This window comes from Rhinolophus ferrumequinum, chromosome 10 (assembly GCF_004115265.2).
Source record: "Rhinolophus ferrumequinum isolate MPI-CBG mRhiFer1 chromosome 10, mRhiFer1_v1.p, whole genome shotgun sequence".
Classification (NCBI taxonomy): domain Eukaryota; kingdom Metazoa; phylum Chordata; class Mammalia; order Chiroptera; family Rhinolophidae; genus Rhinolophus; species Rhinolophus ferrumequinum.
The window spans coordinates 36,492,719-36,520,392 of NC_046293.1; the positions used below are offsets into that span (position 1 = coordinate 36,492,719).

General features: G+C 33.3%; 3 protein-coding genes across 10 annotated transcripts in view; 1 reads left to right on the plus strand and 2 right to left on the minus strand.

The window, feature by feature from the left end:
• The window catches only part of DNAI7 (dynein axonemal intermediate chain 7), a 64,024-nt gene extending 57,170 nt beyond the window's left edge, over nucleotides 1–6,854 (minus strand). The window contains exons 1-2 of one of the 3 annotated variants that reach the window (XM_033117895.1): nucleotides 6,720–6,846; nucleotides 3,701–3,718 (exon numbers count right to left, since the gene is read on the minus strand). In XM_033117895.1, the coding sequence (XP_032973786.1) occupies nucleotides 3,701–3,718; nucleotides 6,720–6,722 (21 nt within the window). In that variant the 5' untranslated portion in view covers nucleotides 6,723–6,846. Of the gene's footprint in view, nucleotides 1–3,700; nucleotides 3,719–6,647 lie in introns of all 3 variants that reach the window. The other 2 variants (XM_033117896.1, XM_033117894.1) reach the window with 2 other exon arrangements.
• A 31-nt stretch (nucleotides 6,855–6,885) lies between these two features.
• On the plus strand, nucleotides 6,886–10,789 carry ETFRF1 (electron transfer flavoprotein regulatory factor 1). 3 transcript variants are annotated; one of them, XM_033117905.1, is made up of 4 exons: nucleotides 6,938–7,007; nucleotides 7,973–8,067; nucleotides 9,346–9,433; nucleotides 9,512–10,789. In XM_033117905.1, exons 3-4 carry the CDS (start codon nucleotides 9,383–9,385, stop codon nucleotides 9,731–9,733), a joined length of 273 nt encoding a protein of 90 aa, XP_032973796.1. In that variant the 5' UTR covers nucleotides 6,938–7,007; nucleotides 7,973–8,067; nucleotides 9,346–9,382; the 3' UTR covers nucleotides 9,734–10,789. The 3 variants fall into 3 exon arrangements, with proteins under 3 accessions (XP_032973794.1, XP_032973796.1, XP_032973795.1); XM_033117903.1 differs by lacking the exon at nucleotides 7,973–8,067 and having other exon boundaries at nucleotides 6,886–7,007; XM_033117904.1 differs by lacking the exons at nucleotides 6,938–7,007; nucleotides 7,973–8,067 and adding an exon at nucleotides 7,016–7,306.
• Nucleotides 10,790–10,886: 97 nt separating this feature from the next.
• Nucleotides 10,887–27,674, minus strand: part of KRAS (KRAS proto-oncogene, GTPase) — a 38,057-nt gene continuing 21,269 nt past the window's right edge. For 2 of the 4 annotated variants that reach the window (XM_033117899.1, XM_033117901.1), the window contains exons 4-6: nucleotides 26,992–27,151; nucleotides 19,867–19,990; nucleotides 15,115–15,232 (exon numbers count right to left, since the gene is read on the minus strand). In XM_033117899.1, the coding sequence (XP_032973790.1) occupies nucleotides 19,871–19,990; nucleotides 26,992–27,151 (280 nt within the window). In that variant the 3' untranslated portion in view covers nucleotides 15,115–15,232; nucleotides 19,867–19,870. Of the gene's footprint in view, nucleotides 15,233–19,506; nucleotides 19,508–19,866; nucleotides 19,991–26,991; nucleotides 27,152–27,674 lie in introns of all 4 variants that reach the window. The other 2 variants (XM_033117902.1, XM_033117900.1) reach the window with 2 other exon arrangements.

Genomic DNA, 27,674 nt, shown 5'->3' on the forward strand with positions numbered 1-27,674 from the left:
AAAAGGCCGAACTTCAAGGCTATGGATTTTCCCCAGGAAATGCTAAATATGGAAGTGAATGATCTGAAAATCGATTTCATTAAAACTATCTGTGTACTTGTATCCTTAGAAAATCTTTGTGTACTTTTGAGAGCACACTGTACTTCTAGAAGTAGGTCATTTCAGTGTGAAGACTCCTGCAATAGCTTTCTAACTAGTCCTCCTACTTCTACTCTTGCTTCCCTAGAGCAAGTTTTCCACTGACCCTTTAGAAATGTAAATCATATTACTCACTCTTCTGCTTACAACTTTCCCAGGCAACCCATAATCCTCAGAATAAAACCCAAACAACTCACCTTGGCCTACTTGGCCTTGAACTGGCTCCTACTTATCTCCCCCACCCCCACCTTTTATCTCACTTTCTACCTCCCTCACTCTATTGTAATCATACTGGTAGTCTTACAAGGTCACTTCCAACTATGGGACTTTGCAATAATTGTTTCTTCTGACTAGAATGGCCATTCTCTAGGCAATTATTGACTTACTTCCTTGCTTCATCCAGGTCTCTTCTCAAATTTTACTTCCTTAGTCACCCCTATGTGAAATAGCATCACCACTATCCCCTACCACACATTTCTCACTGACGCCTTTCTTAGTTTTCTGCATATTCAAAGCTATCTGAAATTATATTATCTTCTGCCCTCTCCTCCCCAGATGGAATGTAAACTTCACAAAATGAAATAACCATCTTAAAGAGATACCTGCACTGTCATGTGCGTTGCAACATTATTCACAATAGCCAAGACATGGAAACATCCTAAGTATCTACCCACAGATGAATGGATTTAAAAAAAAAAAAAAAAAAGAACATACACAATGGAGTATTATTTAGCCATAAAAAAGAAGAAAATCTTGCTATTTGCAACACTATGGATGAACCTTGAGGGCATTATGTTAAGTGAAATAAGTCAGGGAAAGACAGATATTTTATGATCTCACTTATACGTAGAATCTAAAAGAGCCGAACTCATAGAAACAGAGAGTAGATTGATGATTGTCAGGGGCCGAGGGATGCAGGAAATGGGCAGATGTTGGACGAAGGGTATAAATTTCAGTTATAAGATGAATTAAGTTCTAGGAATCTAGTATATAGTAATGGTGACTACAGTTAACAATATTGTACTGTATACTTAAAAGTTGCTAAGCTGGTAGATCTTAATGTTCTACACACACACACACAAACACACACACACACACTCAATGGCACAGAGGTGGTGGATGTGTTAACTCATCTTATTTTGGTAATCATTTCATAATACATATGTATATCATATAATCACTTTGTATATCTTAAACTTAATACAATATTATATGTCAATTATATCTCAATAAAGCTGGAAAAAAACAGAATGTAAGCTTCATGAGGGCAGGGACTGTCTTGCTGCCATTCTCTTAATGCCTAGAACACAGCTAAATTAATGAAATAAGTATCCTTCCATGTATTTGAAAGGACTTACATATGAGGATTTTCATTCCTACCTTGTTTGCAATAGCAAAAAATAAGGACAACATAAAAATCACAGTACATATTTTTAATGGAATATGATGCAGCTGTGAAAAGTAGTGATGTAAAATCTCAATGTGCCAAAACAAAACAACATGCTTATTCCATCGAATCTATGATGCTATCAGATATAAGATGTACCTTTAAATTATTACTACCAAAGAAGGAAATGCCCAAGATGAGAGTCTAACAGGAGATACCTGCATAAAGTTAAAAATAAAGACAAATGAACCCACAACAATGAAAGATACAGCAAGGAAACTTGCATATCTCAATACTGAAAATAAACAGAAAGAAGAAAAAACATTCCCTGAAAATTTAAACCACAAGCCAGTTCATGCAGATATGCAGTCTGACTCATATCATTAGTGTGGTCCAAAAACTCTCAAGCAGGTTAGTATTAATAGTAAGTCCATGTGATTGACAGAAGCAAACATCCTTTCTGGAAGAAATGGATGTCAATCCAGAACTATAATGATTGTAAGATACTATCAACCGTAAGACACATCTCAATTTCAGTAATGTTGAATGAAAAGATGAGTACCCCAGAATTAATTGTTAAGTGAAAAATAGAAGGTACAAAATGCTCCCACATGTGGGGAGAAAAAGGATGTGTATGTATGTATGTACTCTTTAATATTTAGAAAATTTATGGAAAAACATGCAGGGGTTCTTGTAGTGTTGGGTAAGCAGAAATTTTCTATTTTTATGCTATTTTAATTTTGTACCATGTGCATTTATTACTTTTTCTCCTTAAAAAGACTTTAAGAAGTCAAAAAAAATAAAATATCTCTTTCAATGTTTTCCTAACTATACTGTAAATTCACTTTACAGACGCACCTCATCCCCCAAACCATAATATTTCAGAATGGAGTAAATAAAAGTGAGTGATTTCTTAAGTTTTGTTTCAAATTTCATAAGATGAATCTCACCATTCTCTAAGGAAACAACAGTATCAACAAAATAATCCAAAAGGATTTATTTAGCATACATACATACATACACAATTAAGCACCAAAGTCATTTAGAAACAATGAGTTTTCAGATTTAAAACAATGCCTCTAAGATTTCACAATCTAAAGCCAAAAATGAAAGTCCACACAAACCAATAAACTATTGTAGACCCATATACAAATGACTGTAGCCCCCCAGAATACTTCCCCCATAAGAAGGTGTCTAGAGCCTCCATAAATTGTGTTCAAATTTATATCCAAAGCTCCTAAAACAGTATCAGGTTGGTAGTAGGTTCAAGGGACTAAGAGAAGCAAACATGGAAGGCATTCAACAGTATTTCTTAAAGAAACGTTTAATTGAATACACATTTAAATAAACATTTCATCTAAACAATCAAAGTCCAAGTTTTTAAGTGATGGTAAGGTAAATGGGGTTTTATGTCTTCATTCAAATTATGACTGAGTTTCTACTATGTGAGAGGGACTGTGCACATGCTATGGACATTAAAAACAAATATGAGTGACAACATGGATGGAACTAGAGGATATTACGCTAAGTGAAATAAGTCAGACAGAGAAAGACAAATATACCATATGATTCCACTTATATGTGGAATCTGAAAAACAAAAAAATGAAACAAAACAGTAACAGATTTATAGATACAGGAAACTTGTGGTTACCAGAGTGGGTAGGGGTTGGGGAGCAGGTGAAACAGGCGAAGGGGATTCAGAGGTACAATCTCTTAGTTATAAATAAATAAGTCATGGGGATGTAAGGTACAGCATAGGGAATATAGTCAATAATATTATAAATACTTTGTATGGTGACAGATTGAAACCACTTTTAATACCACTTTTAAGTCACAACAAGTTTCGTAATTAAATTACGTGTTATCTGTAATGATAAAAGGGATTCCTAACCCAACATTTTCTAGTGCACCAGTAATAAAAAGCCTAAAAGACACAAGTAAAAATCAAAGGCTATTCTTAAAATTTGGGAAACTAGAACTATCTTTTTATGTTAAATTTGAAATATGTTCTGTTATTGTAAAGGATTATTTCATGATTTAAATAGCATTAATGTCTACAAATAAGCTTACTAAACTTTATGAACTATAATAAAATTAACTAGAAAAATGTTTAAAAATTCTATTTGTACTATGTCTGGTTATAAAACTATTTTGAGAAAATGGTTTCTACCTACCTTTTTTGCTTTGGGACCCTAAAATTTGGAAAAACAAAAGAATTGATAATTTTTAAAAATTCAGATACATATATATTTTAATAAAAGTACCATCACTATGTAAGATGTTAAATTTAGGAGAAGCTGGGTAAAGAGTATAAGGGAAGTCTGTTTCATCCTTGCAATTTTTCTGTAAATCTAAAATTATCTTAAAATAAAGTCTTTTAAAAAAGAATTCAGACAAAACTAGAAGAGTGTCTAGGAAAAACTAGAATAGTTCACCCACTGAAGCATCTTTTTATTAAGTAAGTTTTACACTCTTTCTTATGACAATCCCTCAATGATCCCTGTTTAATGAAATGCCCTATCGCTAAACAGAATGCCAGTCAGAAAGGCACTAGTTTAAAGGGTTCCAAAGAACAACGTCATGACTAAGTATTGGTACTAATGTCAAGTTTGAAAGTGTGGGAATAATCTCATAAAAAATAATCTTTCTGCAAAATTAGATTGCTTATTTTATTAAAAAGAGAACCAGTTACTTAAAGCAGACAAAGCTATGATGACTCTGTTTAGCAATGTGTGGAAATTATTTTGGAAAGCACAGTATTTCAATAAATATTTACAATTGCAAGTATTTTTCAGTTACACTACTTATAATTTCCTGATCTGACCTACGTGCCCATTAGATTTCTGGTAAGGAATTTGTAGGAAATCAAGTGACTCTAAGATTATACAGGTTCCACATTTGAAGATTTAAAAGGAGAAATTACTGGTTCAAGACATAAGATTATCACTGTGTAAAACATAAATAATAAAATTGACCAACAGCAGATTATATCTTCTTAAAAAGTTCATATATTTCAGTGATTCATTCAGCAGATATTTATTAATGATTTACACACAAGGTGCTCTAAGATGCTGGAGATCATATAGAAAGGAATAGAAAAGACTTTGCTCTCTTAAAATTTTTACAAATGGGTTCTATTTTTATTATCATATGTGCTATCGATTAATAGTTAACATACTTCTACCTTGAAATAAGTACAATACAGCTGAGTATGTAAATAAGATTGCCCCTGTTCTTAAGTAGCCATATTTTAAAGATGGGCAAACTGTCATCTCTCACTAGTGCTTTTAATGTGAAGCATGTTTGAGATAGGTACATATCCTCACCTCTCTGCAAATCATACAAGCATCAGGTAGTTTAGTAGTGCTCAAAGTTCAGAAGACATAACTATCACCTGGAATGCTTGTTTAAAAACACATATATCTGAGCTAAAAGTATACACCCTCACTTTCTCCCCTTTGTGATTCAGTAGATGTTTTAGGTTGAACTGTGTCCCCTCAAAATTCATTTGTTGAAGTCCTATCCCCTAATACCTCAGCATTTTACCTTATTTGGAATTAAGAGTTGTTGATGTAACAAGTTAAATTAAAATGAAATCATACTGGAATACGGTGGGCCTCTAATCCAATATGACTGGTGTCCTTATAAAAAGGGGATATTGGGACAGACATGCAAATAGGGAGAATGCCATGTGAAGATCGGAGTTCTGTTACCACAAGCCAGGCAAACAACTACCTACCAGAAGCTAGGAGGCAGGTCTGAACAGATCTCTCCCTAGCACCTGCAGAGGGAGCATAGCCCTGGCAACACCTTGATCTTGGACTTCTAGCCTCCAGAACTGGGAAACAATACGGTTCTATTGTTTAAGTCACTTAGTTTGTGGTACTTTGTTACTTGGCAGCCCTAGTCTCTTCCTGGAATCTGCATTTTCACAAGTATTCCAGGTGTGTTAGAAGCAGATGTTCCAAGAACATTTTGAGAAACATTGGTATAGGAACCTAAGAAGAAACTTACGTCTCATTGGAAAATAATAAATAGGTGCTTATCGTTCCCTCAATTAATCAAGTTTCAAGTTGGCTTAAAACCTATTTACTTTGTTCTCCCTGACATGAAAGTTCTTTACTACCTATTCCTTCCTCACACTTCTGGTAAACTCATAATTCATAATTTAAAACACACCTTGAAAGCACTGCTCCTCCCTTCCCTCGTCTTCCCCCCTCCCCCTCCCCGTCCCCCTTCCTCAATTTCATCATTTTAAACTTCATGTTACTCATTGTAGATGCTTCAATTGTTACAGTTGTGAAACTGTATTGTAATGACTTTGTTTAGTCTGTCTCCCACACAGGAAGGGGTTGTAATACTCATGTTTGTATCCTTGACTTGAAGCCTAGCGCCAAGCACAAAGAATGAACTCTATATTTTCCTGTAATTAATGAATTAAATAATTAACTAATTACACTTCCACTTCCTCTGACTTTAATCACAGAAAAAGATGGAAGTCACATTTTTTTAAAAAAATGGGAACAGAGATTATCTTATAGCTACATGTTGGCCTGTGTTCTTGGAGAAGACAGCTGAGGAGCGCAGAAAAACAAAATAAGAAGCTTTATCATACTTAATAAATTCAGGGAAGGCTGTGTACCTTGAATCAAAAACCAATGTATCCACAAAAGATAACATAAAAGTAAGTTTTCAAAGCAGCGTAAATTCAACAGCTTTTAATTAACTGCAAATAATCTTATTTGCCCATCTGATATGCTGAGGAGTTATAAAAACACATTTCTGCCAAGTTGCAATAAAAAAGCAATTTAATGGGAACGTCTATCATAATTGGAAGTTACAACCGTGTTTCCCTGAAAATAAGACCAGGTCTTACATTGTTTCTCACCCATTAAAGCTTATGTTCAGGGGATGTCATCCTGAAAAGTCATGCTGGGCTTATTTTCCGGGAAACAGGGTACCGTTGAGACCAACTTTTAAACCTAGTAATAGTGCGAGGTTAGGATACCACTTGACCGCAAGGGACTCCCACCTGTCTGCCTGATCCTGGACACGGGAAGGCCACAGGTCAGGTGAAGGCGCAACCCAAGGGTATAAATAAATAAGACAGGCTCTTATTACATCATGTAACACCGGTGAAGGGGAATCAGTGCTCGCCCCTTCACCTGGTTCTCCCAGTTTTTTCCTGCTCACCATCCTGAGGGAAGCACGACCTCAGCCGTCTGCAAAGTCGGAGCTAAGCTGTGTAGACAGACGCTCTCGGGTTGTCAGGACGACAAACCCCGCCCACCTGCGCCCCAGGAACGCAGCGCCGAGCTCCCCTTAAGGTTCTGCGCAGTCGCGCTGGGCTCTTCCGGCCAGTGCCCCGCCCCCTCCCCTGACAGGTTGCCCTCCCTCCAACCCTCACCCTGCTTCGTGGTTGACGGACGGAGTGGTGGAAGCAGTCTGAATCTTTTACGGCTGTGGCGGGCCGAAAAGCGTGTGAGTGCAGCTGCGGGGGTGTTCTGGTTTTCTTCCGGATCCTGGGGTCTGGAAGCGGTGAAGTACGCTCCGAGGCCCAGCGGGTGTGGAAACGGGTTTCTGAGCGTCCTCTGACGTTGGCGGTCTCGCTCCGTTTCCCTGGAGTGTGTTGGGCGAACCTTTCCGTGAGGTTGTCCGGAAGGACAGGGGCCGCCGGCTACGCGATTAGGTCAAGTGACTGACACCCAAGTCGGATGCCTGGGTCACCACAGCTTGGGCCAGCGGGGTGACGGGGCTCAATTGGCAATTTAGATAAAGAGGTAAATTGGCTCTAAGTGGGTTGCTTAATTTGAAGTTAATGACCTTCGGATTCTTCTCCCCGCACATGATTCTATTTACTTCCTGTACAAGGTATATTCCGTTTCTTCCTAAGAGCCGCTGTTAACAAGAACTGGAAATGATTTGAAACAATTCCTGGCTTAAGTATTACTTACAGATGAATACTTGCTGAGGCCTAGCAAGACTCATTGTTATTTGCCCAAGGTCACAAATTGTAATAACCAGTAGCACAATCTTCAGAATTTCAGTCGCCTCACCAAATGAAGAAACACTGGCAACTTAGACCAAGAGAAAACTAAAGAAATTAAGCGCCTTCCAAAGCCTAACTGAATTCTCTGATTTTAGGACCTAAATGAACATCAACCATAATGGAACAAATTGGCATTGTGTCCACCCGATAGGATGCAATGAAACGAACAAACCGTCATGTCTGTAGTGTTTTTGCCCAAACTACACAACCTGCATCTAGTCATGAGTTAACATCAAAACGAGATACATTCTGCAGAATGGGCAATGTGTAATTTTGGATTGGATCCTTTTGCTGTATGAAGGGCATTTTTAGGACAATCGCTAAAATGTGAAGGAGCTGACAGGAGTAACAGCAGTGTCAACTTCCTGATTCTGATGATGGTTGTATTATTCTGTAGGAAGAAGTCCTTGTTTATAGGAAATACACTCTAAAGCTGTGCCGTCCAGTGTGGCAGCAACTAAGTCACGGGCACCTCTAAGCACTTACAACAAGGTAGCTAGCATGACCCCTTGAAATAATACTTTGAATAAAAATATATTAAAATTATTTTTTAATATGGACTACTAGAAAACGTAAAATTAAATTGGTGGCTCACATGTTTCTACTGGACAGCTCTGCAAAGTATTCAGGCTGATGGGACAGCATTTTAGAAGCTTCTTAAATAGTTCAGGAAAAAAGGTTATTAGTACTGTTGTTAGTCCTAACAACTTTGCTGCAAGACTAAAATTATTTAATGAGGAACAAAAAGTATTAAGTTTTCTTAGGTCACTGGGAAAATGGGAATTACAGAATTTTCAGGGAGGTTGCAAATGACATTAACATTTACTTTGGGCCTATCAAGAACTAAATGCTTATGTTAGGAATTTTATGACTTAATCCCCACAATCGTAACAAGTATTGGGCATTATTCTCTGTTTAGGCCATGAGGGTGTCTAGGAGCTGCCTCCCTAGCAGCATTAACACGTTACACGTAATTAGCTCACTGGATGTTGCCAGCTCCTTCATGTAACCCCTTATGGGTTGTTCACTTGGCCTCTTCACCACCAATCTTATTTGCCCATCTAACATTAACTGGGAGCCTGGCTTGGCTCATACAAGTTTCTCCTATATCTGGCCTTTCTTAGGATGACACCCCTCTAGATTTGATCAGGCCTCAATGTCCTCCTCACAGATCTGGCTTTGCCTTGAGAGCAGAATAAATACAATTTTCCTTTTGATAAAGAAAACTGAGGCTCAGAAAGGTTAACTTACCTGTATGTTATATAGCTTAGATTCAAATCTACCGTGTTTCCCCGAAAATAAGACCTAGCCAGACAATCAGTTCTAATGCGTCTTTTGGAGCAAAAGTTAATGTAGTAAAGTAAGACCAGGTCTTATATTAACATTTGCTCCAAGACGCATTAGAGCTATTGTCCGGCCAGGTCTTATTTTTGGGGAAACACGGTAGTTCTAATTCATTCTACTCTCGTGTAAAAGGATGTACGTGTACATAACCTACCTCTAACAATCCATTTTCTCTCATTCCCTCATAGGACTTGTCACAATTCATAATTATCTTGTTTGCTTATTATGTTTCCCTCAGGCAATGTTAGTTCTGTGAGAAAAGGTATTCTGTCTGACATGTTTATAGCGATATCCCAGTCCCTGGAACACAAGAGTGCTCAAAATATTAACTGGATGAAAGTTAGCCTCTTCCCAATATATACAATCTTTTCTCTTTGCTTTTCTTTTTGACTGTAAGTTATTTGCAAAAAATTTTCATTTCTTTAGGTGTGCTATGTATAAAAGGGGATATTTTCCATGACAAATGAAAATGGCCAATTCTTTAAGAAGAGAAGTATTGAATCTTTATAAAAATGTAAGTAATTATATTGCCAATTTTATAAATGTTTCTATATGACATGGATTGTTGAGAAATATATCTTTCTTTTTTAAGCTGCTGTACCTTGGACGAGACTATCCAAAAGGAGCAGACTATTTTAAAAGGCGTCTGAAGAATGTTTTCCTTAAAAACAAAGATGTAAAGGACCCAGAGAAGATCAAAGAACTTATTGCACGGGGCGAATTTGTAATGAAAGAGCTAGAAGCTTTGTATTTCCTTAGGAAATACAGAGCTATGAAACAACGCTATTATTCAGATACCAATGATACTAACTAATCATTACTGTATTTGACCGAAAATCAGTGCCAGCTGTTTAACAAATATTATGAAAATAATTCCAACTTAAAATGGCAAGACACATCATATACACATCATATAAACAATACCTAGGCTGCCTTATTGAACTAAAATAGTTTCGGCTTCTATTCATACTGAGAGCTTTATTAGCAACCTTTTATGTTCAATTTTTATAATAAAATAGCAATTTACCTACATAATGTTCCCAACTACTAATTGTAAATAAATGAGCACCAATTCTAAATGAAAAGACAATGTACTTTAAATAGCTTTTTTAACTTAATAGGTTTTTGCCAATTATTCTTAGCCCACTTCTCCATTTTACTGACAGTGCCACTTAATTCCTATTTAACTAGGCAAAATAATTTCTTGCACATTTATTCCTTTAACTTTTGAAGGAGTACCTTATTTTTCACCCCATTTGGTACCTTAGCAAGGTTCACTACAAAACAAATAGCACCTGGTCATGATTTAAGTGCAGTTCTAAAAATAATAATATATGGAGTAAGATTACTACTGATCTTGAAATAACCCTGGTTCCCAGTTAATGGTAGATGGGCAAATAAGACTGGTGAAGAGCGAACAACCCATACGAGGGTCACATGAACTGGCAACATCCAGTGGGGTAGATGATACTTCTTTATGTGTAATTCATTAATGCTTCTAGAGTGGCAGCTCCTTAAAGACACCAGGACAGTCTGCCAATGGTTGGCGTCACATACATACCTATTCAATACTTCCATTATTTTGCTGTTGGCTCCCTTTGGTCCTTAAAACAAATCATCTGTTGTGTACCAATTACCTTCTTTGATAAAAAGTAATAATGTTATTCTATTCTATTTGTCATAAAGGCAGATCTGTTTTGCATCCACTTCTAAATGAGTTAACATGGCAACAGACTTAAACCTAAGATGGCCTTAGGTTTAAGCAAAATCTAAACCTTTACATAATGTTCACAGCACCTTAATAAATAAAGAATATTTCTCATAAATAAAGAATATTTCTAACTTACAAGCTGCAAAAAAAAAAAAAAAAAAGATTTACTAATATATAATAGTGTCTGTGGCTTATGTACTATTCCCTATCAATTGTGGAGCAATTGTTTCAAATTTCTACCAAGAAATACACACTATCATAGTCACCATAACTATTTTTATTACATTACAATAATTAGGAGCAGTACAGTTCATGACAAAAATATTACAAATTTCAGATCACTTCACAGCACATACTCCTATAAACATTTAAAAGTTAATTTTAATTAAAAGAGTGGTCATTTTTAAATTTAATGTTTGATATGACCAACATTCCTAGGTCTGCGCAACCAAATGATGGAAAAACAACTGGATCACACTGCATATGTCCCACAAAAAAAAAAAGCACAATATACAAAATGTGCATGTTTCAGTTTACACTATACAAAAATAGTTAAAATACATTCCAGGTAAACATGTTGCATTAAGAAATAGTACTAGTAAGAAATTGGCACTCAAAGGAAAAATGCAAAAGTATTTTCAACATGAAAACACAAGACAGTGGAACTGGAAACTTTTGAATAAAACATTACATAACCCATTTTGCTATATGGGGAGGGGGGGCCTCTGTAATTGATATTTCTGCAGGTAATAACTTTGTTTTTCCTAAATTCACCTAAATTACCTAGCATCATCCCAAACAGGCACTTAAAACTATTAAACTAAAGTAGGTATTAATCTAGTTGTGACTATGAGAGCTGATATGAATATATCTAGAAAGAAATAATTTTCCTTTTCTAAAGGAATTTATAGCTACTAGTTGTATGCTGTTCAGTTTACCAATGCAGATTTCATGCTACCCAATATTAACACAGAAGTTATTAAATATAAATTCAGTTTTATAGTAACTGATGGGTTAAAAATTAAGAATCATCAAGAAACTATTTTTGACAAATGTAAATACAGTTTTTACTGCCTACAAAAAAAAACTAGAAAAAAATGGCTAGAAAAAAAAATCACTGGAATACAAATGAGATGAACTTGTGCAAACTGCAACTTAACACAATGTTTCTCTATATATTAGGACAAAATTGTGCAATGGTGGCAAAGGTTTTGATAACCTCTAATAAAAGTCAAGTTCTAAATTCCTGTGCAGTGTGATTCAATTAAAATAGAGCCTAGAATTCCTAATTGGGAATAGTCACTCAAATTATACTACATACTTCTGCTACATTCTTCCACAAACATGTTAATGACTAAGACTATGTAATTTAGCAATGTTTTTCAACTTCAACAAAGATTTTTACCTTTAAGGCTGTATTAATTAGATAGCATTGATGTTATTTCTAAGATCATCTCTCCCCTTTTAAAATCTATAAAAACAAACCTTTTGTCAAATCATTCAAAATTCACATAATAAAGGATCATTACCACTGCCTGAAAAAAATTGCCCAGCTACATCAAAAATCCAAGAGTCCTAAAAATCCCCTCATTCAGTTATGGACTGTGATTATTGAAGTATGGCCATTTCTTTTTCTTGTGTAAAAATAAGAGGTACTATGTTAAGTCTTAACATCCTACCTAATGTTCCATGAATCTATAGTTTAGCATAGAATTTCAGAAGTCATTGATTTTTACACAAGCTTCCTTTTCTGTGAATTAGTTCAGGCCTCTGTTTATTCAGACCCAGATAAACAAAACTATTTTAGAATTCAATATTTGATTTTAAAAGTCTATTTTAATTACTTGTACAAAGAGACGAACTAGAGTAGTACATACTTGGGAATTTTAGTATTATCTGACATACAACTTAATGTGTACTATAACTGTTCCAATAGCATCACACAATTATGCCAAATAAAAATACAATCAAGTTTACTCCTTTAAAACAATGCAGTAAGGTGACATATAAAGAAGCTTGACTAAAGTTACACTGGAATCAGAGCAAAATGATTACTCCAGAACTGGAAGAAACCTTAGAGACCAAATCCCTTCCTTACAAAACTAAAATATGCATTATGTTTTCTCTGGGTCATGTGCCAAATGCCTCACGAAGATATTATACGCCACGCTAGAATATAAGTGCTACTTTACGATATACATTATGTCCCTTATACCATAATATCCCCAGTGCCTTGTGTCGTGCCTGGCACTTAGTAGGCACTCAAATATTTGTTGAATAAAAGAACTGTGCTAAAAAGTAAATGCATTAAAATTTAAAGTATTTTTCATTGTAAGATTTTAGTTATTAAAAAAACACAATGTATCACTGTTACCCAGGCTAATCCTAATTATAGATTATCTAAGGAATTCTTTCAGCACTACCTTTATTAAATTCTTCCACTGGAGAGGGTTCTGTCTACTCACTGCATGAAAATTCCTACGTAGTCAATAATGGACCAGACAGCAAAGAGATGATCAAGATTAAACTGCTGTATCCACCACCTGAAAATTACCTATTAGGTCAATTGCCATTATAGTATCTGTCAAATGATGTACAGCTAGAGGAAATAAGATGTAGGGCATTTTGATGTGACCTGGTAGGAAGCTTTCCAGAAGATATCCAAAGCAGCAATAAATCTTGAGGTTAGGGGAATTAGAAGTATTAAAAGAAAGAGAATCAGGTCATGGGGCATGGAGAAGGGTAGGCAGGCAAGATGGCACTAATATGGGAGAGGAGTCCTGAAATAGGACGGAGGGTATTCAAAAATAAACTCCACCTCTTGCACAATTTTGCCTAAGACTGGCACTAAAGATGATAACACAGGTAAAAGTTACAGATTGTGCTGAGACTGACAAACAGGTATATTTTTATGTAAACTGAATGTAAATCACATGGTTGTAAGGCTAGCTATATAGCCTTGAGATGACTTCTTTTAACATGAAGAAATGGATAGTAAGTGATTTGCCCCAAATCGGAGTTATAAAAAAATCTAAGTCACCTTCCTCCTGGTCCAGTGATATTTTCATACCATCTCACTTCGAACATTTTAAAATAAGTAAAACATTTTAAATGCACAGAAAGAATCATTTTGTCAATTTATCTATTTTAAGCATTAGATATTCTTAAATATAGGACTTGTAAAGTATTTATGAAATACTGGAGACTTTGAAACTTTTTCACTTCATTGTTTAAAAACAATTAAAGTCTTGCCCTACCCCCCACCCCAAAATCTCATTTAAAATAATTTTTTTTTTAAGTTCTGTTGTATTTTTTTTAAGTGATGTTCCCGACCTGTTAGGAGAACCACCACATAGTGAGAATGTATCTTGCTGAGCTAGTCAAAGTCCCTCCTAGTCCCCATTTTTGACCAAACAACGCATGACAACAGTGGGAGACTATCGGGATGCAGTCTGTACTATGAAACTCTCAAAGAAGCTCAAAGTTCACACAGTGTCTCGCCTTCAACCTTGGTCTTTTCAACACCCCCTAAGCTAATTGGCCCAAGTGATCTTTAAAATCACTACCAGAATTAAAATTATTTTGAAAGACTGAACTTCAAGAAAAGATTTCAAGTTATGCTAAAGCAAAAGCAATATGACACAGGGAGACTACATTTAATTCCTATGAGAATTTTTATACATTTAAAAATGTTTTCAATTATTACAAAAATTTAGTAGCATGTAAATATAGCCCCCAAATGGTTGCTAATCTTTATTACATACTGGGTCTGCCTTAGCAGGAAAAGCTATTCAGAGTATTATAGGAATTTATCTAATGTGGAAAGTAAATGGCCTTTTAATATTTCCCATTGCCTTGTATTTTTTTCCATTTTTTCCATTTTTATAGAAAAAATATAATATTTGGGGGAACATGACTATGACAAATACCAGTGGAAAGAGGAAGAAACTTTTGTGAACAGTGTAACTTTACATTCATTAAGCATGACTGAAACTAGAGGACATGATGCCTACAAGATGAATCTACAGGAAGCCCAGAAATTCGTGTTCCCTCAATGTTTCGGTAAAACCAATCATGAAATCTCAACTGAAGTTACAATTAGTAATTAATCCATATATGTGACTACATAAAATACAGAATAGGGATGATTCAAAACTTCATTAATTTGTTTCACACCAAAGTTCACAATTGGTAAGAAAAATAGGAAGTAATAAACTGCATGCACCAAAAATCCCAAGACAGAAATCTCAGGTATACAGTTTCTTTTTTTGTAGTTCAAAAACCAAAACTCAGGGAATACTGGCACTTAGAGGAAAAAAGTTTCCACTGTCATTTTAAAATAAGCATTCAAGATAAAAGCTAACAGTTTGGATGGAGCAGAAAGAAAATTAGGTAATGCTAAAACAAATGCTAATAATTTAGTGTAATGTACAAAAATTACCACTTTTACTTAAGTATGCCTTAAGAAAAAAGTACAAATTGTATTTACATAATTATACACTTTGTCTTCGACTTCTTTTTCTTCTTTTTACCATCTTTGCTCATCTTTTCTTTATGTTTTCGAATTTCTCGAACTAATGTATAGAAGGCATCATCAACACCCTGAAATATATAACAAGTATTAAAATGTGAATATACATGATAGTTTGAGGTGGAGATAATAAAAAGGATATATTACTATTAGAAACATTTATATTGAGAAAGAATAAGAACACTTTACATTTCTCTTTAGGCAACTGAGTATGTATCAGACTTTTGAGATGTTTTAATGTCTTCTTCATGGATATTTTGTCAACATTATAAATGGGAACACTGATTTTCACAAAAGGCAATGAAAATTAATGGCACAGAATCTTACATAAGCTTCACAAATAACTTTTTCCCCAGAACTTAATTTGCTACAAATGGTTTCATATTGACACACCTGTCACCAAAATCCAAATGCGTATGTGAGTGAATATGAATTGACCCTTAATTATCCCTGAGTTTCTAGACATTTAGATATAAGCCATGCAAGTATATACTATTTTCATAAATATTCACAGTAACAAGATTTGAGCTCTGGTTCAATACTTATTTAAATCTAATTAAAAATTAGGAAGTAAACAGTATTTGAATATACTTTTATTTTTCAAATAATATACTATACTAAGGCATTAGTTTCAATTCATATATTTATGTAAACAAGAAATTTAAAGTGACCCCAACATGAGACACTACTTTGAAAAATTTAATACTCTCATTTGTGGAGAAATAAGCCAAATCAATTAAATAGTGGTGTAACTTACCAATTTGGAGACGACTCTATTTTATTTATTATTGTTTTACTTTCTGTTTAGTATATTTATTATTCAAAAGTTTACCATATAAAGCCAAATGCTGTATCTTCAAAGAAATTTCCATTTGGTCATTTTGGCCTACATCTATTTGTGATCAAAGCTAGGTATCTAAATCAGTAAAGGTTGAAAGTGATTACAAGTCAGGATAATTTTCAACCTAATAATTCATAATGTGAAAAGTAGCACTCTGAATACGATGGTAGATTTTAAGCCTGCAATACTAAAATTATACGAGATCAATACATAAGTCAATTCTTGTTAAGTCCCCGTTAAAGAGCAAATTAAATGTAAAAGCAAAATAAAAAATTAAAGAAAAAAAATAAGCCTCTACGTATTTTAAACTCTGTTCAATTGAGTAGTAACTTTTTTTAAAAGCCTGTTAATATGTTTTCAAACCTAGCCACTAGAGGAAGTCATGTAGGAACAAATACCCAACAAAGTTTTATACATCAAGTCAATTTAAGCACAGAGAAAATTGCTTTTTCTACTCATTTTAACCACCTCTGTTGAATATTCGTATGAACACATTCGTTATCTTGAAAATAATTTAGAATTTAAAAGTGATATGATTTCTCCTTTACTGAATTACTAAAATCTTCTACAAGTAATATTTCAGAACAATAGCAAAATTAACAGGGCCTTTCATTCAAGTTATATTTATCTAATTTTTCACAACAGATCTAAAATTCAGAAAACTATTACCGATATTTTTAAAGAAATGAATGCAGAGTGGGAATGAGAGGCTTGCTCACATTTAAACAAATAGTAGTAGGATAAAAACCAGTATTATGGATTTGAATACTAGTAAATAAAAGTCCCCAATAAAGCCCCAAACTGCACTCACTGATGCTCTCCACTTTGTTACCATTACTGACACAGCATACGGTTTTGTCTCACCCAAAGGAGAGGGAAAGTGATAAGACAACTTACTAGCAATACAAGCCAAGGCTAATATATATAAACCCTCATAGTAACCTTGACAAAGAGCAAAGAACTTCAATGATATAATAAAGAATAATTATTTTACAGCTCACCAACCCTTGACTAATTTATAATCATAAATCCTTAGAATGGGATGGAATACTTAAAAAAGGACCTAATCCAATTCCCTTACCCTTCACAAATTCCCTTTGATCACACATCCTTATGTAATCTACTCCATTTCAACTTTTATAATGAAGGAAAAAATGTCAATGGTATTAAAGTAGTGAAGCAGATAAAATAAAAAGCCCACGATGGGTATAAAGACAAATTTTAAGGTGAGAACAACACACAAATATTTAGGAGACAATGAAAACCGAATTTGTTAATACTACCTTCTTCTAAGATTCTGATAAATACTTTAGCTTCATGTTGCACTGAACTTTCTATACAATCTTACTAAAATTAAATAATTTCAATGACTATAGAAATGTTACAATCAAAACAGGGCAGTAAATTCCTTTTTTTATATGGGAACTAGTCATTCATATATACATATAAAAGGCAAAAAAAAAGTATTCCAGTAATTATTTTGTTTAAATGCATCCATTTCAGGACTAAGAAAAACTAACTTGTATCTATTCATCATAGTCAAAGTAATTTTGTAAAAATATTTTTATTTAAAATGTTAAGTATTACCAAGTATATTTTCTTTACATAAATAAATGCTATCCATGTCCACAGAAAAAACAAGGTTTCATTCATCATGCCCAACAATTATTTGACATTCACACTACAGTCACTAAAAATATAGTTTGCACACATCAGAAATTTTAGAAAAGTATATACTTCTACCCGTGTTTTAAATAAAAATGAAAGCATAAAACTTATTTTAAAAATTAAATTTAATCCCTTAAATCTGGAATGGCTACTGTAATTTAACAAGTTTAATTTTTCAAATTGTATTGCAATGTTAAATTTTGTCACATTATTACTTCTACATTAAGATATTACTTTACACAATGATACTCAAAAAATATTAAGAATTCATAAATGTCAATAAAAATTAATGCCAGTCATGCTTTGTTTCTTTTTCTAAGTTCAATAGATTACTATTAGACCACATAATATCCTTTGGGACTGTGTCTACTATTCAGATGTGTATTTTACTTTTGGGAGATATATTAATTATTTCAGACCTTAAACTTATATAATAAAGATTATTACCAAGATGAAATACTGCCAATCTGTGACAACACATATGGACCTTGAAAATATCACACTAAACGAAGTCAGATGGAAAAAGTCAAGAACCGTAGGATTTCACTCATTTGTGGAATATAAAACTGAAAGTAACAAATGAACAAGACAGAAAAAAACTCACAGAAACAGACAACAGTATGGTGGTTCTTAGAGGGAAGAGGGGTGGAGAGAGAGAGAAAAGGGTAAGAGGTGGTCAAATATACGGTGATGAAAGGAGATCTGACTTAGGGTGGTGAGCGCACAATTAAAAAAGGAATAAAAACCTTTAGTTTAATCAGCACAATACATGATATCTTACAATTGTATTTAATATTCTCAGAGAACACTTTATATTACAAACAATACACATCAAAATCTTAAGCTTTGGCAGAACTTTTGTCATCTGTTGAGTGAAATATTTTCTGAGTAAGACCAAATTTAATACGGGTTGGTTCAGAAAGGAACTGAGAAATTCCAGTCAATAAATCCAACCAGGCAGCTACTATGTGCCAGGAATCTCATTAGCTATGGCCATGCAAACATTAAAAATATATGATTCTGGCTCTCTAAGATTCTATTACTGTATAGGAGTCAAACATAAAAGAGACTATTTCAATTTAACATAGTAAAGGTATAACAGTTAAGAACAGTTTGCTGGACAATACACAGGAAGGGCATTATACTCAGTCTAAGGGTTTAAAGAAAGATTCTTAGAGAATAGGAGATTAGAGGATCATGAGTGTTAGCTATAATTAATTATACTAAGGGATAATAATATTGGCATTCCAAACAAAAGCAATAGCCAAGACTCAAGAGAAGGTAAGAAAAAAACATGGTGTTGACACATAAGGGAAAAAAAATTTCAGGCAAGAGGAGTTTTTAGAGATAAAGCCAAAGGCTGGAGGTGTAGCAAGATATTGGGAGCCATATATAACACATTATGAAATGAGATTTTATTCCATAGTCAATGACTTGATTTAAAGATAAGAGAATATTTCTTTTAAGTGTTTATCTCTCTGGTTGCACTATGAATGAAGGCTGCCACAGGGAAACCAAATAACAGGTTACAATATTCCCAGTAAGAAATGAAAAGGTCCTGAACTAATAATGTGGTAAAAGAAAGTAACATCATAGGAATTTGTGGTTGCCTCCAAATGGGGGTGAAAAAGAAGGATGTAGGAGTTATCCCAAGACTCCTACATTTCTCACTTAGGTAAAAAGTGATGTTGATGCCATTGAGTCAGAGAACATAGGCAGCATTAGCTATTTACTTGTTAGAAAGTCCAAAAGGTAGTAAGAGGGGCCCTTTGCTACCTTCTGGCCCATTCAAACTTACTATTCTCTGCAGCTTCTCAAATGTTTTTCTCACTAAACCCTAAGATGGAGGTAGAGTAGTCTCTAGCCATCAAAACTGCCACAATTATAATTAATATCCATTAGATCAAAATTTAAAATGTACTAATTATGGAAATAAACTATAGGTTTCTCGTTTTTTAAGGAAAGACATCTTATTTATATTTTCTTTACTTAAAATCCTTCCTGGAAATTAAAAAAAAATTTTTTAAACCTCATTCCCCTTTTACCTTTTTCATCCCCACAACTATCTTCCCATCTAGGATTTATCGTTTGATACTTCAAGTTAGAATCCCACAACTAGGTAGTTCTAAAGTGGTTGCTACTTTGTTACCATTGAAAGACATCAGCTTTCTGCCAAAATTAATATGCTGAACTTACCAGATTACATTACAATGCATTTTTTAATTTTCACACAGCCAGGAGTCTTTTCTTCTTTGCTGATTTTTTTCAATCTGTATTGTCGGATCTCTCTCACCAATGTATAAAAAGCATCCTCCACTCTCTGCATTGTAAAACACAACTTCTTTAAAGTCTGTTTCATTGGTAATAGTAATTTATTGGGACAGCCATGTGCAAGAAGTTTGAAATTATGTGCTTGAGAATTTCTTTTTAAAAAAGACATCAGATTGTTTGAATAAAACTGGGGATGCAGTTTAAAAATATGGCTTGAATCCTGGTTTGTTCTTTAAAGTCAGTTTTGTTTTGTAATGGAATTAGACTTTTTAAAAAAAATTAAATTAGCAATTATGGGAGATTATGGAAATCTAAGAAGTGCATGTATTAGTACCTGTGTATTGATTAAAGCAATTTTGGTTTGCTAGTTATGGAGTTAATCAAAACCTAAACTGAAGTTAGATTTGAATTACCGTGTTTCGCCAAAAATAAGACCTACCTGAACAATCAGCTCTAATAAGTCTTTTGGAGCAAAAATTAATATAAGACCCAGTATTATACATATTATATGTTATATTATTCCCAGATATATATTATATTATTATATTGTATTAGACCCAGTCTTATATAATAGTAAAATAAGACCAGGTCTTAATTTTTGTTCCAAAAGACACATTAGAGCTGATTGTCCGGCTAGGTCTTATTTTCGGGGAAACACGGTATTTCTTTGACTTAGGGCAAGCAAGTGATTTATGTACTACTGATCCTTACCCCTCCTACTCAAACCCTGCCTGGCGAGTGAGAAAAATGGTACAAAAGCGATTGTAACCTTTGTCTAGGGAAAAACACACACACACATCTCAAAATAAAGTCAGATCAAGAGACTGGAATCTTGAATTCCATCTTCAATTACAACACTATCTAGCCCATTTGTAGGGTCAACAAGTGGAGCTGAGACTGGGACTTGTGTGGGTGGATTAACCACATTATTTAAATACAAATGCTAACTGAGGGCTGTTCACCATAATATGAAAAAATGAATTGTTTAAAATACACAGAACAGTAACAATGCATTCTGTATCCTTATTACAAGTCTTAAAAATAATTTTTAGAACAGTATCCAATTATACTTGCCTTGTATCTTGTATTCTAATTCAAATATTCTAAACAAAGGGGATTTCTCTTGCTTAAGGCTATGGAAAGAAAAATATGACAACAAACACAATCATGTATGGCTAAATAGAGACCAACAGTTTTTAATGTCTCTTCCAGTCCACAAATTAGGCAGTAGCCAACGGGGACAAAGTGTTTACTTAACTGTACTGCTAATTTATCCAGAAAAACATACCACCAAAGTAGAAGCTTATATCTGAAAGAGAAACACACTCAAATATTAATGTACATGTGGTGCAAATTAACTTAGAAGATGTAATATTTGTGATTATTCTCAAAGAAAGATGCAAATGTTTAGGAAAGCTGGTATACTTTACTGCACATTTAACTTAATCTGTTTATTCAATTTTAGTTTTTAGGAATGAATTACTCACTATGTGGACTGGAATATTTCAACTCTCTGGGATTGGTAAACATCAGGGTCTTTCTACGAACCAAATGTGACCAAATGGACCCAGCACCTAAATACCTAGTACGTTATCAAATGTATGATTTGTAGTTTTAAATTCAACCAGGCACAGAGAATCAGCCGTTTAAGTATTAACTGAAGTAAGTCGACAGCTAAGGCTTAATTTTTGCATGCAGAAGTCATTGCATATCCACTGCTTATAATAGTTAAAAGAAAAAAGGTACTTCAATTATTTAGGGTATAGTAATTTTTATAAATCTCAAGAATATATTAAGAACTGCTTTAGTACAGCTTGGTAATTTACCATGAAAGTAAAACTTTAATTTAAAATTCATAAAATTAAGTTTCAGTTAAGGAGTAGGGATTTAAATAATATGTTGATTATATATTAAAATGTACATCTCAAGTTTCTTATACTACTCAGTGATATATTTCTATTCAGCTACCTAATGTAAAAATCACAATGGCCCAAGCAAATCTGTATCTTTTTTGTAATGGAATAAGTTAATCAATCAACTAGCTAGCTAAGTTAACTACAAAATAAAAATTTCTAACCATTTTCTGAAATCATTAAATATGTTGGTACTTTAAATTATATAACCACTTGCACCTGTACATAAAATTTTTAGTATTTTTTATTTATCATTAATTCTCAAGTGGAGATGATTTATTTTTATTAATAACTCCTTGAAAAAAATCATATATTAGAAATTCTCATTAAATAAGGTAAATAATTTAAGGCATTAAAATGACTTGTGAAGTAAAATGTAAAGCATGAGCTGGCATTTAAGATATTTAACACATTTCAATTTGAAAATCAATGCAAGAAATTTAAGTATACACACACACACAGATAGATAAAACAAACCAGGTTAAAGCTCATATTTTTTAGGAATATAAATTTGTATTCCTGTTTTAAAAAAAGTTGCAAGATCAATGTAGAAGTACTAAAACATACTGTAAGAGAGGAAAAACAAGGTTGGTCCTCTACTAATTTAGCAGAAGCAAATTATGATTGCAACTCATTTTTAAAATCAGTGTGAACATGTCTGCATTTTGTGTGCACATCCCCATCACCAAGACCAGAATATATGATTTTTGTTTCCAGCAATGCAGAGAGAGAATCGGAAGCCAGTAATTACAAAGAAGAGATTACGACCCACCACCAAGATAATACAGTATTAGGACCTTAGTGGCTAAGATAATTAACAGCACCGAAAAAGTTATTCCAGAGTGACTTTTTTCATTTATTTTACTAATAGGGAATTTAAATTAGATTTTCAAGAATCAGTTATTTACCATATTTTCTCAGATTTAAACACTTATTTCTTGATAATTAACCTGCAGGTCATATTGACATCAAGAAAGTATTATTTATCCTTGTGTACACTTACAAACCACTGGCACTGGCACAGAACACTGGTTTCATACTCCAAAACTTGTAGGTTATTTTTAAAGATAAAGTGAAGCTGAAACACATTTAATACCCAATTGTGGCTAGTCCTTAAGCTCTTAACTGGCACTCAATGATTTATTTTTGAGAATATGGCTTATTGCCACATATACTCATTTTCAAATGTCGCTTACTAAACTTTAAGGACAATTGAAAATATTTATATAGGAACAAAATTGCATAATATTATGCATGTAAATTTTTTTAATCAAGAGATTTGACAGTATTTCCTGCTCAGTTGTTATCTGAAAATATACTTGTGAATGAAGGAAATAGAGCACTACACACTAGGAAAGAACTGTTAATAAACAACATTATTCTATATCCTGGTGGCTATAATGCTTTCAGTAAGAGATTTCATTTTAAACAAGTATTTGTTCTTGTTGAATGGCTTCTTATCTGCAAAAATTCTTGCAAACTCTTTCAAGGAAATAACACTTCAAATAACCTAATTATGGACAGATGCAAGAACACTAGCCTTCTTGGGGAAGAGGAAAAGGTGGAACTAGATGTATTCTGAAAAGAAACTTTGCATGACTGAATTTCTCAAGACACCTTGCCAAATTATTAGTCTCAGATATTACTGAAATGCAGCAATACCACTAATTGGGAGGCTAGGTACAGTACACAGCAGGTGCTCAGTATTCTATTTTTAAATCATAAAAAACTAAAGTTCAAAATATTGATCTCATGTACACAACTCAGCTATTAAACAGGAATTATGGCACATAGGTTTTTTTGTTTGGTTTGCTTTGTTAAAAAATTTGATGAGAACTTTCTTTAATGGAGGTCTTCTAACAATTAATTTTAGTATCTAGAAACTAACAATAAAATCCAGGAAATTAATCACTCAACATTTTTAAGTTCATAAAGCTAATTTTCACATTATGCTCAAATTGAGACCTCCAGAAAGCTAAAAAGCTGAATCAGGAGTAGCAGATATGCTGAGAATTCTGCTTCTGTCATCTACTTTTACTGAACCCCCCCACTTTTGATGTTAGCAGACTGGAAAACACACAGCTGATTACCATGGTATCAATGTTTTGGTTTCAACAGCCTCTGCCAACACTGCCATGCACTGCACAGAGAGGCCAGGACAATCTGGCAATTACTAACTGCCCAGATAAAATGTTAACGAGGAACATAGGGACCACATATAGCACACTAGCAGAAAATAAAAATTACTTTGGCTTTCCAAATGTGGACTAAAATGATTGTAAAAAAATGTAATTCATTATATTCTAGCCTTATAGTAAGCTTTTTAAAGTTGGTAAAATATATATTCTGCAACCCTTATCTTAAAAAGTACTAGTAAATTTCCCTTTTTACCCATACTTCCCTTTCACAGAATACATAAGAATACTTTAAATTTACTAATGTTAGCCTCTAAAATGTACGTCGAAAGTCTGCCCCACCTTCTAATGTCTAATCAAACAATACAGAATTGGCATTAGTACCACTAGAACCAGAAGGCCAAATGTAGCCACAGCCTATTTTTTGTACTACCCATAAGCTAAGAATGATTTTTGCATTTTTAAAGGGTTATAAGAAGAAAAAACAAATGCAAGAGATACTGCTTGTGGCACACAAAGCTTAAAATAGCATCTGGCCCTTAACAGAAAAAGTTTGCCAGCCCCTCACTTCTATCTATGAGAAGTTCTAAATGAATGTCCTGTTCCTACTAACTTGAATATAACTCTTTTTGATGTTTGTGTTTTAGTTTCATGCTCAAGACCAAAACTTAGAGCATGAAACAAGTAACTGCTAATATAACCAGAATATGCATATTTATTTTGTTCAAATAACAAATAATAGCAAATGTAACAAATGCTCTGCAGAAAATAGGGCTTCAGATTTTCACAAAAACTGGTGATGTAAAATTTATGAAAATTTACATATTTCATTTTATAATCTCCACAATGAGTACTTGGAATAGCTCTTTAACATCTTTCAAAAGCATGCAAATATCAAATTAATTTCAACAGAGGAAGATGAATAAACTTTTGGAAGGCAAATCAGTAAGTCCATGTAATAAAAGAAATCAAAGATCAGAAACTAAATACCTAAGTTATAGTTTAGCAACATAAATTACATACAGATATCAAAACAGGATATAAATATAAGGTGAGCACCAGAAGGTTAAGAAAGCATTTCTTTGTATCATTCTATACTTTAATTACATGATCCACATAAATGTCTGCAAAGCAAATTTAAGTTGATCTACTTCCAAATCATACACACTACATACATCTTCCCTACCTCTCCCCTCAAAACAGTGTAAATCCTAAAATTCTATTTTAAAATGAAAGCAGGTAGTTTTCTGATTAATTATGAATGCTGTGATATATTAAAGCGTTAATGTCTAACACTAAGAATCAACTAGCACTTCTGAGTTAATAACCACAGAACAAGGAAAGAAGACATACTATTTCAGGCCCTTATCAAATGAGAAGTGGAGGGTAACACTGTGGGAATAACAAGACTCCCTTTTTCTGTGGTCCATGTACCAAAATCAGTATTACCTGAGAGCCTGATAGAAGCGCAGAATTATAGGTCCCAACCTAAACCCACTGAATTAGAATCTGGATTTGAATAAGCACTGCTCTATTGGCGGTCCTTTACAATATTAGGTAAAGTCTCTTAGGTTTTATTTTTTCTTTTCTTTAAACTAAAATGTTAATTAGTTTAAAAAGTATCTTTTAAAAATTACAAATAATGCAAGTTAATAAAATGTAAATGGCATAAACTTGGTAGTAGGTTTGCACATGCTTTCAATAAAATTCCTTCCATTTTATATTGGAAAAATTTTCGTAAGAAAATGTTGGGAGAAAGTTACAAATATTATAATTATGTTTTCTGAGTACCTCCTCTCTAAGGAAAAGGAATCTGGTCAGAGAAGACCAGTAAAAAAACAAAAAGAAACCTCTTCCAAGTCTTTGGTAACTGGGAATGGATTTAAATGAAATTTTAATTCCTCTAAAGTAAATGAAGCACTGTAAATAGTCTTTATTTAACCTATAAATAAGGTTTTAGAATAAGGTATTTGTACTATGGTCGAACTACAGAAATTCAGCTTTTCATTCGAGAATGTCTGTTTTTGTAAGTTAAACCATAACTTTTCATCAATTTTCTTAACTGCTATAATCAGTTTTCTGGACTCACACATACATGTAAAGCAAACAAAGCCCAAAACAATCATCTTGTATGGAACATAAATTGATCAATTTCTTAATATATGAAAATTATATTCCATAATGCCCTATATATTCCTTTTTAGGATTTTATTTTCTGTATGTTAAACTCTTATTTCATACAACTAAGTTAAATAGTATCAATTGAAACTATTTTATTTCACCTAGAGAAAAAGTTATTTTAAAAATGTAGGTAATTTTTAAAACAAAATTCAGGATCAACCTGGCATTAATTTTTGTCAGAACACAGTAAATGAATAACTGAGAATTTCTATTTATTTTCTAAGTATTTTCTTGCTTTAATGGAAACTCTTTCTAAAAATAAAGATATTCTTTAAAAAAATTCTACCAAAGTAAAATTCTTCAAACACAACAAAATTTAATCTAGAAACATATGACATAATACTCTTAAAAGCACTTCTGAAATAGGAAACTAAATATTTGTTCCCCGTTCTTTCACTTCATAAATATAAAAGCAAAAAAAAAAAAAAAAAAAAAAAAATCCCCACATTTCTTGAACCCTGAATGTAAGATGTGATGAGTTACAATGTTCAATATGGAAAGAAACCAAACCCAAAAATAATGCCATGGACACTTGAATATGAAGTGTTGCCCTCTCATATCCTTAATATTTACCAAATAAACAGTGCTTTACTTCCTATTTAGTATAATGCAAAGAAAAACTGATAAATTACACTGACCAACAGAATAGTTATGTATAATAGTTATGTATGCTCTCAGGTATGTACATTTAGTAATATTCTTGCCCTCCTGCCCCTAAAATGATGTTATTAGAATATATATTAGTAAATTATGATTAATGGTTAAAATCAAGTGATGTAGTTTGCAGAGAACAAATTTGTATTTATTACAATTTTACTTACCTGTCTTGTCTTTGCTGATGTTTCAATAAAAGGAATTCCGTAACTTCTTGCTAAGTCCTGAGCCTGTTTTGTGTCTACTGTTCTAGAAGGCAAATCACATTTATTTCCTACTAGGACCATAGGAACATCTTCAGAGTCTTTAACTCTTTTTATTTGTTCTCTGGGAAAGAAAAAAAAAGTTACAGCTGAGGTATTAGTAATACAAATATATTTCAAAAATTGTATACAACTTTGTCTTACAAGATACGATTGAAAGAAGACTTTTAATGTAATTCATTGTTCCCACCACACCATATTTTCCTTCCTGTTATTTTTTTCTCCATCTTAAACAGAGAACTCCTGGAGCTTTTAAAAAAGAGCAAACACCTAGAAATATACTGAAACTACCATCTAATAAATTCATATGCAGGTAGGTCACATGATAAAACAGAAAATATTGAAAAATTCTAGGCCAAAAAAGTGTTATTTTTGCTTAATTTTTAAAATTACAATCTTAGAAACATATACTATATGTATTAAGTGTGCACACATAGAATTTAAAATGTTTTTATAAAAACATGAATTACAACACTAACATAAGTGTCACATTCCTTTCCAAGAAAAGAACGCCAAGTGGAAGGATTTTTATTTCTATATGGACAACACTGACATTACTACCGTTTATTCTGTAAACGTTCTTCTAC